Here is a 12,516-nt window from a genome sequence, read left to right as displayed (position 1 = left end):
ACAGTGAGATAAATGATGTACATTTATAGCAATTCACACATTATCATACAGACTCTGATTGTGCAATAGAAAGAATACATGGGAACAGCTGGTCTTCATTTTTCATCATTTATCTGGGTGCTAGGGATGACTGCTTAGCTTGTAAGAGATGGTGTGACATGAAGTCTTGAGTGTAATGTGCATTTTTAAACATAGCAAATGAAAATAAAAATGCTATTGCACAACCTGTCAAATCATAAAGGGCTAAAGTCTGCCCTCTTATCAACTTCAGTGGAAACCACTCCCTACATCCCAACGTAGAATTTGACCCAATATTTAGTACCAGAGAGGCAAATTAGCCAAGCAACCTTTTTTGTGGGTATACCTATTGTCCCCAGGTTATTAATATAATTGCAGATTCCACCATGTATTTTCACTTTCTAATGGTAGGGTAAAATTATCTCTGTAAAAAACATTTGTGAAGTAAATTCAAATATTTCCATTCTTCTACAAATTCTTAATTTTATAGCTACATTTATTGCCTGGAGTTTTTCATTTGCTTAAGCAAGAGGTTAATTTGCAGCCTTGTAATCAGATGCTATGAGAGCTATGGGATAGGCTTCTAAAATAGATTTTTAGACTAGAGGAGAGAGAGAAATATTAAGGTACAATTCCTATCTTTAAATATATCAGAGGGGTTAATACAAGGGAGGGAGAGGAATTATTCCTGCTTAGTACTAATGTGGACACGAGAACGAATGGATACAAACTGGCCGGGGGGAAGTTTAGGCTTGAAATTAGACGAAGGTTTCTGACCGTCAGAGGGGTGAAATATTGGAACGGCCTTCCGAAGGAAACGGTGGGGGTGATGGACCTGTCTGGTTTTAAGATTAAGTTGGATAAGTTTATGGAGGGAATGGTTTAATGGTAAAACATAGTAGCCAAGGAAAACCAAGCAATGGTACATGAATAGCATAATGGCCAACAAGGGTCAGGCTAGAGACTCTTGCCTACATGCTCGGGGTATTACTGATCGCCATATTTGGGGTCGGGAAGGAATTTTCCTCCAGGGTAGATTGGCTGAGCCTCAGGAGGTTTTTCGCCTTCCTCCGCAGCATGGGGCAGGGATCACTAGCAGGAGGGTCTCAGCCGATTGAGGTCACTAAAACACAGGATTGGGGACTTCAACGGTAGAGTCCAGGGAAGGGTCTTGCGGCCTGCAACATGCAGGGGGTCAGACCAGATGATCATAATGGTCCCTTCTGACCTTAAAGTCTATGAGTCTATGAGTCCTATAGTTGTTACACAGTCCCTGCTCAGAAAAAATTCCCCTTAAAGCCTAGGGCCCTAAATCTGTACAAGAATAGGTCAGTTGGTCATATTTTGCAATAAATTGCCACTTCAAAGATTGCATTTAGGTAGAGTGTGCCCAAAAGCAAACAATCCACTCACTGTGAAACCTTAGCTAACTTCACAATAGATTGATTGCAATAAGGGTTCCAATGCAGGAATAATGTGTTGTTTTTGTTTCAATTTTGCTCCCAGTTCCAATTGCCTGATCAAAGAACTTGGGTAAGTTATTTGCTTATATTTTTGATTTAAACATTGTAAAATAAATTGCATAAGAAAAGCATAACATGAAAGATAACCCTCTGCATAGTTATGGAGTATGCCATGTGCTTTCCTACTGAATGTCATAGCTGTAGTGGATAATATCTTGCCATGTCACATTGGCCTTCTTCCTACGTAATCCTGCAATCTATTCTTATTGAAGGCAATGGGAGTTTTGCCTAGGTAAGGACTTCACCATGTGGCCCTTTGGATGTATTTTAGTGAGGCTACTACAAGCTATTTGCCTCCAGGTTATGCTGAAAGTTTAGGCCTCAGATTTTACCTCCATTACAGGTATTATAATCTGATGATCAAAATCCTCTGGATTCTAGACTTTAAAGTACCCAATTCAGCCCTTACATCACAGATACAACACACATTGATTTGGGGCCTTTGGGTCCAATTCTTCTTTCATGTAGGCACATGAAATGAATGAGAACAGGAGCATGAATGGGGTAAAATTGAGAGTAAGCTTTTTCCCCCTTTAATCTCATATTTAAATCTAGTACCAAATTGATGTGGAAATCCAAATAGTCCTTTTAACTACTTTTATAATCCCCCAAATAACACAGTGTTTTGTTCTTACTTTGCTGCCCCTGCAGCAGCTGCAATTAACCAATAACTACTAATCCCAGAATTCTCCTGACATCCTGGCTTAGGGGCTACAATAGGAGAGTCAGAGTCAGGAAACCAATGTTCTGTTCTGCTCATTCACTGTGACTTGAGATAGTGTCTCAAGACTAAGGCCAGACTTTCATAAAATGTGGCCTGAGATCCGGACACATTTTTTCATGCCTACTTTTGTGCACAGAACGACTTCAGCAGTGTAAAAGAAAAAAAGGGGGGAGGGGCATTTGCACATGCAAATGAATATTTAGATGCCCAAATGCTCATTTGCAACCCAAGTACCACAGTTAAGCGTACAAAAATATTTGTGGACCTTAGTCTTACTTTCTGTAAATCTGGCTTTTAAACCCTCTATTTCCCATCTGTAAAATGCAAATAATGATAATGATACTTACTCATCTTCATAAAGTCCTCAGATGTAAGGTGCTATTTCAGGGCCTGATTAATTCCCATTGAAAGCGGAGACTGATGTCAATGGGCATTGGATCAGGCTCTACGTATAAAGTATTATTAGTGATAGCAATGAGCTGACAATGATGCGCTCAATGGATGGAATTTAGTCCATATGCAGAGGGCCAGCAAATGGCCTATGCATCACTTAGCCCTATTTTTGAACTGGAACCCTGTTTTGAGGAATTGATTGGGACTGGAGAGAACTCAGGCGCTGTGTGCTGGCCCCATTCAAAGAGATGAATTTCACCCGTGATAATTTGGCACGGAAGAATCAATTTAAGTGGCCATAGGCAATAAATAGGTGTAAAACAGAAATAGACAGCACAGCTTTGACATCATCATAGATGGCCCCAGACATTTTTTCGCTCGGTGGAGTGAATTCAAAATGGTGTCATCTAAAGGTGTTGGGAGGATTAAGTGACTTGTAAGATGCACTCTGGATCCACTATGCTTTTAAAATAACAGCTCTGTATTGTGGTAATTATGCAACAGACAAAATCTCAGTACATTCTTTCTCTTCCACCCTCTCTCCCTAATGTTGGCTCTGTCCCCAAATTTATGTCATCGGACTATTTTCTTTTTTTGTCCTCTAGCCATGATGATGGTTGAACAGCTGCAATACAATATGTATTGAAAGCATACTGTTAAACTGATTGGAGGAAGGTGCTGATTTATGGATGGTTTTGTCTCCAATTTGAAGGGTTTGAATGTGTCACTTGAACCTGTATATCTCAACTCATGGCATCCTGGTTCATCTATTTTAAGTTTATTTAACGTTATTTTTCACTCTGTGGCACGAATCCTATAGTCCAGATCAATTGGAAATACTCTATTTTGAATGGATCACAATATAGTCAATCTGCACACTTTATAATCCACCCCCAAAAACTTGGCACTCTGTCCCCACCTCTCACTAAAGTTTAGAAGCAGTGTGCTATAAAGACATCTTGTAATTCAATTAGGACTTCATTTGCAATGAAGAATTATGATAAATAATTAAAATAGTTGTCCATATAAATAAAAATGCATTTTGGGATGAATTATTCATGCTTTTTCATTTGTTGTGTTTATTATAGACCAAGATCTGCACTCTGTTACACCAGTTTAAATCTAAATCAGCTACATCAGTGTGAGTGGAGACTCTGGATTTATACTGGTATACCTGAGATCAGATTTTGATCTTTACTTGATACTTCACAAAATTTAGTCATTCAGTCTCGGTCATGAACATGAATGTGATGAAGTATGGGATTGCAGTACAACAAATTGACCAAAAGTCATGTTTTTAAAGAAATCATTATAGTTTTGGGTAGGGAGGTAGAACTGCTGACCTTTAATCGTCAGGATTTTGAAATTCCTTTAAATAAGACGAATAAAAATAGAAAACAAATGTTTGTACAATCCTTTCCCATGAGTTATGGCCATAAAGTCGGTTGTTTTTACGATAATAGCATTAAGGATTCTAATTTGTAAAACATTAGGTCATGCACGTCATTGATACTAGTTTCTAGATCATTTCATACTATCAGGTTATCCTTTAAAAAAATTTTTTTTAAATAAACCCTCCTTTATGTATGTCACTGATTTTCTGCTGCTGCAAATAAATCTTAAGACAAATGTCTGAGACCCTTGTTGATGATATCTAGCCTGTTGAAATGTTTATAAATACTTGTTTTATCCGATTATGGTAATGTCTGCCTTTTTGGGTCAGCGCTAGGGAATTGTAACTACATATCGGTTTGCGTCAGTATGCAGTTAATAGCCTCTTAGGGACAGGAGGGAGGTGGGGGTAAAGCTACTTCCTTTTCCAGACATCTGGACTCAGATAGAATCAACAACTCTCATATATGTAAATCAAAAAATTACAGTGCTTTATAAAATACTGCCATTCACTGATCTCAGATTAGCAGCAGACATTACTTGTCCATAAGGCAATAACTTTATGTAAAATATGTAATGCAATCTTCTCGCTCTCTTACCTCCTCAGCTAACTTGCTCTGTAGACGTATAAATTACACTAATTCTACACTAAGAGTCAGATTGTGCCTTTCCTCCCCCGACAACTGCACCACGCAGTGGCCAGTGTTCCCTCAATACAAGGAGTGCTCTCTCTTAGCCTGACCTGGGGTGCAAGCCACCCCAAAAGAGGTGGAGAGTGTGGGGCTATGCTCTGGACTTCATACTGATCAGTGAACATTCCCGGGGGTCTGATCCAGAGCCCATTAAAGTAATTGGAAAGATGTTCATTGGCTTCACTGGGCTTTGGATGAACCCTCAGGTACGAAGGGGGAAGCATAGTCTATTGTCCAGAGAGGTGGTATGATAGGCATGCTCCCCCTTTGTTCCTGGGAGTACCAGAAGCAATTTTGCTTCCTTGTGACACAATTCCTCCCAGAGTCACCCAGGGGTGGCTTGGTTCTTCACTGTCTCCAAGGTATGGCTGTACCTTGATGGCATAACTGAACCCTAAATACTCACTTGAATGGAGAGATATCAGAATTTGGTATAAAAATCTGCAGAAACCCATTCCACTTATAATGTGGTGCAGTGCCCTGGGCAGTCTTGTGATAAAGAATCAGATTATCTGTAAATTGTGGAAGGGGAGCATCTTGGTGTGGGAAGAGATTTTGGATCTGAGACCACAGGCTAGAGGAAGTGAATCCTGTTTCAGTAACTATCTACCTAACCTTCCAGGGTGGGTGTCTGTCACGCTGCTAAGTTACCCTGCTGGCAGATCAGTGTTTCACTGATCATTGCAGCCCCTCCATTGTTAAGACTGAGATTTATTTTGTTTATCCAGGAGCGCCCCAACTACTCAAAAAAGAATTTCCACTTCAAATTTTTGCAGGAAGGGCTAGAGACCAGTGATCAGTTACGAGAATCTGAAGTCATTCAGACATGCTATTTTTGGAGATATAGGGCTGCAGAAGCTACAGCAGACCAGAGTAGGCCCCTGGTTCCCTGGGATCTACCATGGATCACAGGAGGCCCTGTGGACTTTAGAAGAGCTATAGGGAAGCAAAGCTGGGGAAGGGGGATTAGGGCTCGAAGTATGGAATCTAGAGTAGTAAGAAGCACCTGAGATGTAGTGAGGAGCTGATTCATCGAGGTCAGCTGGGGAACCAAGGACCATGGTGTGTTCTCTCCCTTCCTGATTTCCAGTACTGTCGTGCTTTCAAGTGTTTCGCTTTATTTTAAATCCAACATCATCTCTGAATCTCCTGAGTTGCTAATGGCTGCTACTTTGATAACTATGCCATTCCTGAAAGGTTTTCTTACCTTACATTGCTGCTATATCCTTTAATCCTCAATTCTACCTTAGAGGGGTTTTTTTCGGGGGGGGGAGAAGGGAAGAGGATCTGCTCTGATGGGGAAACCGTGACCCTTCCTTCTACCTGAGGCAAAGTGCTACCGTAGCCAGCATTAAGATGCTGAAAGGAAGGATTCACTGATAGCTTTTATGTTGCTTCAGTGGTTCTCGGCGATGAGTGGAGGGAATACAAATGGGCAAAAAGCATATGTGCAAGAGGAAAGAAGGGAGTTAATAGCTTACCCTTCCCTCACTTTTACCCCTTCTTTATTTCAGGGCTGGCTGCCTGCAAAGCAAAGGAAAGCCGCCCATTTTAATAGTCATTATTTTTCTTATTACCTTTTAAAAATGTGCATTGTTTGGATTCTGGGAGCTATATCCTCAGCTGATATAAACTGGTGTAACTCCAATGACTTCAGTGGCACTATATTGATTTACACCAGTTGAGGATCTGACCCCAAATACTTAATATTTCCTCTTGGTGATGGTGCATTTTTTAAACAATATAAACCATGTAAAGTAACTACATTCTACATTCTTAAAAAAACAAACAAACAAACAAAAAACCTTATAGTAATTCTCATGGCAAGGCATGTGTTTCTAAAAAGCTATCATTGCTTTCCAGTAATTGGAAGTGCTTGTACTTTCTGTGAATAAGAAACTAAGGACCTGATTCTGACCTCACACTGGTGTAGCCCCATTGACATCAGTGAACTTAGTTCTGATTTGTATCACTGCCAGAGCAGAATCACGCCCCAAAGCTGCAAATAAAATAATGATACTAAGATGACTAAGTCATTTTAAATGTAAATAGGAAAATAGTTTATTTAATATATTACTGTAGGGATTCATGTACATGAAAAATGTTGATTTGATCAAAAAATGATTTAACACCCCTATATAATGAAACTGACTTGAGTATTACATATACATAAATAAAACATTTATTATCCTCCTCAATGCACTTATTATTCTTCACCATAAATATGTACTATCATAACCCATGCACTGTCTTGTCAGTGCTAATCAGCCTGAAGGCCAAAGGTCATTTTTCATTCAAGCCATCTATTCTCTGCAATAGTAAAATATCAGAATGGTTAATTGCCAGGAACAATTAGAAGGAATTAAAGGCAGTGGAAATACAATCATAAAATGCTTTAAGAATCGATTCTGAGTACAGAAGAATATGAAGTGGTATAAAAATAAATATATGGTGATGTTGAGCTGTATGGGTTGATAATGACATTGCTCTGCTGAGAAGAATTACCTCCTATCCCAGAAGCAGCATCATTACATATCTCAGCCCTGTGATCAGTACATGTCAAAATCCTTCATATTGACAAATGTGCTGTCCACTTGCATCTATGGAGAATGTTTTAGCAGCTGAGTGATTATGAATCAAACCCCAGAGCTTACAGCCCCTACTGCCTCTCAATGCTTTCACATTCGTTGCCTGACAAGTAAATGTATCTTGACTTCCCTCTGTGCTTTTTTGCACCATGTTTGATGAAAGACATTTGGCAAATTGGCAGTGGTACCCTGTACATTGCAATTTGTAGTGTGCATTAGGAGTCTGAGCATGAAATGAGAGGGCAGGCTATGAGGCAAAGGGAAAAGCAAAACCCTGAGCTAACCAGAACATGAATAGTCATTTCAAGAAACAAGCGTACAATTTTTTTTGGTAACAAAAGCATCAAAATCAAACCAATCGCACCATAGACTTTAGAGGAAGGTTCCATGAAAAATATTCTGTCTCTTGAATATTACTTTATTAATCCTATGGTGTATTATGAAAAATAATCTCCTTGCACTTTTCTGCCCCCCCCCCCCCCTTACACCAGTGTAAATCAGGAGTATTTCCTCTTAAGGCAGTGGAGTTATCCCAATCTGCGTGAGAGGCAAATCAGATCCTTCTGCAACTCTTGCTCATCCTTAGTATCGGTTAGTTTCAGTGGCATTACCCATGTAGTAAGATACTATTAAACACTGGCTAATGAGGCAGATTTGGGTTCTTACACTGGGTTAGTGTAATTCCATTGACTTCACTAGAAATGTTTTTTTATTTATGTTGTGGGAAAAGAGAGGAGAATTAGTTTTAAGAGCTTTAAAGTAACTTTCTCCTTCTTTGTAAACTGTGTAGGCTTTTTCCTTTAGGCTTCCATTCTATCAGTTTTCTCAGAAGACTGCATGGTGGTGTGCCTTTTATAATCTTGAGTTGTAGCCCCGTGATTTTTGAGGGGGGAATGAGATGAGGAAACTCTTATTTTCAAATGTTACCGTGTTCTGCAGTGTTGCCAAGGTTTTCAAACCTGACATGATTTGGGGTAATTTTTTGAGGTGCCAAACCTGAGACATCTTCAAGGGCCTGAAAGTGCTGAGCACCCACACTCTGAAAATCAGGTTCCTTTAAGGTGTCTAAGGTTGGGCACCCAAAATCTGAGGCCTCCAAAATCACTTTTGAAAAAGTTGGCCATAGTGCTTTTTGAGTATTATTATACAGTATTTTTAATGGATGGAGTGAGGGCAGTCAAATCAGCCAGCATATGAGATTAGAACACTAAGAAAGAAATCCCTAAACAGTTAAAAAAAAAAAAAAAAAAAAGGTAAATTTTGTTAAGAGATCACAGTATATATCAGTTCCTGCTTAATGGGAACTGATATATCGAGTGTGTCAACACCTGTGGCCTATGAGGCTAATTCTGCCCTCCTTTAGATTAGAGAGTGTAATCCCACTTAATTCTGGATTTATACCATGTAATTCAAATCCAAATGTGACTTGCTATCTTCAGGGTCACAATGTATACACTGAGTCAGATTTATATCTGAAAATTGCAGGTGCTAACTTAAAAAGAATCCTTCTGCTACCAGCTACAGGTACTTTCCAATAAGACTCAGCTTCTCCAAGGGATCATTTTTAGAGGACATATCCTTTTTGTGGTATGTGCATGTAAAGTCAGATCTTGTTCCCATTCAAGTTAATGGCAAAATTCCAGTTGATTTCAGCGAGAACAAGAATCCTTGCCACAAGACAACTCCAGATCACCCATTATTTTTACCTGATCAAGCCCAAGTGTAGGATCTGCCTTATACAGAGTTTGCAAATAATTACTATAGGAACAAGAACATTAATACAATGTAGCTGAAAAGCATAGGAATCTAAACTGTAGTGCAAAAAAAAGTATTTGAATGTAAATATTTTATAAGCCTTCATACCAATTAGTTTAGATCTCATACAGAATTAGTTATTCATTAGCATGTACAGAAATTAGGAAACAAGATCTGCTAGATGAACAGGAACTGGCAAGTACTGTATAGCATCGTCACTGCTGTGGAGTGATCTATTGTCAGTAAAAGTTACTTGTCTTATTCAAACTCTGATAACATAGTTTTCCATCACTTTGTCCTACTCACAGAGTGAAAACCAAAATAGTTTTCTACTCAGTCATTTTTTGAATGGAGTTCCTTGTGTTTAGAATTATCTGTATAGAAAAAGAGCACCTTCACTGTGATGTTTTCTTTTTTCCTTTCCTCTTGCAGATGTCAGCTATAGAAAACATGGCTGAAAAACTAGAGAGTTTTAGTACCCTGAAACCAGAAGCTAGTGAACTCATACAATCTGTCCCTTCCATGTTCAACTTCCGAGCCCCACCGAGTGCCCTACCAGAAAACCTCCTGAGGAAGGGCAAGGAACGCTATACCTGCAGGTAATTGCTGAGCTAATCATGACAGGGTCTCCTAACATCTCTTCTCTGCTTTCAAAAGACGCTGCTGTTTACTTTAGAAATTACTCCTGATTGGATGATTAATAGAGATCATGGAAAGTCTATAGTATTTCAAAGTGCTCTTTATTCAGTCAAACGCAGAAACAGCGTTTTGTTTTTTTGTTATTATATGAGGAATTTGTCCTACATCACTCGAGTTTGATAAATGAGGCTGAAAATACTGCATAAACAAGCTTGTTCCCAAATTTCCTCATCACCTTTATATTAATAAATGCGCTTTCACTATTAATTTTTCTGATCACAAGCTACAGGGCTGCTTTCCTCAGACCATCTGCCTCTAATGTCAGAAGGGATCTTTCACAAAATATATGAATTATAAGGACATATGTTTACAGCCTTAACAAAAACTATAAGTTCATAGTCATTGCATGTATGAATGAAGTCAATCAGAATTTTGTCAATGTGAGAAGGATCAGGGTCATGCTTGTATAGCTTGGTATGAAATAATAAACTGTATGTTCCAAATATAGGGCCAAATCCTGAAAGCTTCTGAAAGTGTCCTTTATGCATGGCACCCGTAACTGACATTACCTTCAGAGGGAGTTGAGAGTGCTTATTACCATGCAAGATTGAGCTGAAGGTCCTTAATGTAACTGTTCTAATCATGCAGTTTCTTGGAATGCTACCTGGGAGCCTTGAGGAGGTTTTATTTTTATTATTGTTCCCTGTGAAATAGGGAAATGGTGGAATGATTTTTAAAATTGCCTTATTTAAGTCTCTATATCATCTCTAGAATGCTAGGGTATTTGACACTGGCATATCAGTTTATCTGATCTTTTTGAAAACATGTCACCTTTCAAGACAAGTTGTTATAGAAACATACCTTGATGGATTAGGTCTTTGAATCTTGTCTGCTCTGATCCTATTCAATGCACAGAATGATGTCACATTTGCTGACACATAGAATAAGTGGAAAGAATTGAAATCTCCTTACCTCAAACCAGAATCCCAAGCCTCAAATAACAGATTTTCATGCTTCCAAAACATGAATGTGACAGATATGGAATTAATAAGGTTAGAATTTTGGAAGGTAATTAAAATTAATGTGTATTTGCATAAATTGCTTGCTTATGTGCAAGGAAATCCAGCAAGTGCCAGTAATTCAGGCTTCATTCATGGGTTATTTATATTTGTCTGATGCCTTCATCGAATCTTTTAAAGGCCTAAGAAATCCCAGTACCATACAGAATTGATTAAATTATGGCTGTGCATCTGGTGCATTATGTAGTTCACAGTGAAATAAAGTCAACGGCGATGACTTTGTCATATAAACTGTTTTCTAATCACAGATACTGTGGCAAGATTTTCCCAAGATCGGCTAACTTAACACGTCACCTGAGAACGCACACTGGAGAGCAGCCTTACAGGTATAATAACATGTGTTTGTGGTCATGAGCATGGCCTAGTGTTTACAGCAGGGGAATGGGAGTTCAATATTGTGTTTTGTCCCCAATTCTGGCACTGACTCATTACAGGCTTATTAAAATCAATGGGAGTCTTTCCGTTGATGTCAGTAGGTTTTGAATCAGGCCTTCAGTTCCTTTGGGAAAGACACTTAGGACATGTCTACACTGAGATGAAAAAACCTTGGCAGTGAGTCGCAGAGTCTAAGTCAGCTGACTTGGGCTTGCGGGCTTGGGCTGCTGGGCAATAGAATTGCAGCGTAGCCATCAGGCTCTGAGCCCATGAGTCAGTGGTACAGTCTCCACTGCAATTTTATCACCCTGTAACCTGAGCCCTGTAACCACACTGTCAGCTGACCCAGTCTCTGAGACTCAGTGCTGCGGGCTTTTTATCACAGTGTCAGTATACTCTTAGGGAGAGGTATCAGAGGGGTAGCCGTGTTAGTCTGAATCTGTAAAAAGCAACAGAGGGTCCTGTGGCACCTTTGAGACTAACAGAAGTACTGGGAGCATAAGCTTTCGTGGGTAAGAACCTCACTTCTTCAGATGCAACACTTCTTGCATCTGAAGAAGTGAGATTCATAGATTCATAGATTCATAGATTATAGGACTGGAAGGGACCTCGAGAGGTCATCGAGTCCAGTCCCCTGCCCGAATGGCAGGACCAAATACTGTCTAGACCATCCCTGATAGACATTTATCTAACCTACTCTTAAATATCTCCAGAGACGGAGATTCCACAACCTCCCTAGGCAATTTGTTCCAGTGTTTAACCACCCTGACAGTTAGGAACTTTTTCCTAATGTCCAACCTAGACCTCCCTTGCTGCAGTTTAAACCCATTGTTTCTGGTTCTATCCTTAGAGGCTAAGGTGAACAAGTTCTCTCCCTCCTCCTTATGACACCCTTTTAGATACCTGAAAACTGCTATCATGTCCCCTCTCAGTCTTCTCTTTTCCAAACTAAACAAACCCAATTCTTTCAGCCTTCCTTCATAGGTCATGTTCTCAAGACCTTTAATCATTCTTGTTGCTCTTCTTTGGACCCTTTCCAATTTCTCCACATCTTTTTTAAAAGAGGTTCTTACCCATGAAAGCTTAGTCTCAAAGGTGCCACAGGACCCTCTGTTGCTTCTTAGGGAGAGATTTTTCAAAGCTGCCTTGAAGATTTAGACGTCTCCTATTAATTTCAGCGGGAACTGTGTGTCAAGGCAACTTGAAAATCTCAGCCCTAACCATCTCCATGCCTCAATTTCCCAATCTGAAAAACAGGAACCATAGTACTTGCCTCCTTCACAGAGGTGTGGTAAGGATAAATTAATGTCTGTAAAACACTTTGGGATTCTGAGTATC

At 39.5% G+C, this 12,516-nt stretch overlaps 1 protein-coding gene across 7 annotated transcripts in view; it reads left to right on the top strand.

Annotated features, from left to right (window-relative positions):
• MECOM (MDS1 and EVI1 complex locus) overlaps positions 1 to 12,516 on the top strand; it is a 467,885-nt gene that overhangs the window by 438,635 nt on the left and 16,734 nt on the right. For all 7 annotated transcript variants that reach the window (XM_054039741.1, XM_054039740.1, XM_054039746.1 and 4 more), the window contains 3 exons: positions 1,525 to 1,551; positions 9,518 to 9,684; positions 11,052 to 11,129. In XM_054039741.1, the coding sequence (XP_053895716.1) occupies positions 1,525 to 1,551; positions 9,518 to 9,684; positions 11,052 to 11,129 (272 nt within the window). The remainder of the gene's footprint in view (positions 1 to 1,524; positions 1,552 to 9,517; positions 9,685 to 11,051; positions 11,130 to 12,516) is intronic.

This window comes from Malaclemys terrapin, chromosome 9 (assembly GCF_027887155.1).
Source record: "Malaclemys terrapin pileata isolate rMalTer1 chromosome 9, rMalTer1.hap1, whole genome shotgun sequence".
Classification (NCBI taxonomy): domain Eukaryota; kingdom Metazoa; phylum Chordata; order Testudines; family Emydidae; genus Malaclemys; species Malaclemys terrapin.
The sequence above is the reverse complement of the archived record's forward strand: the minus strand, read 5'-3'. Positions and strand labels throughout refer to the sequence as shown.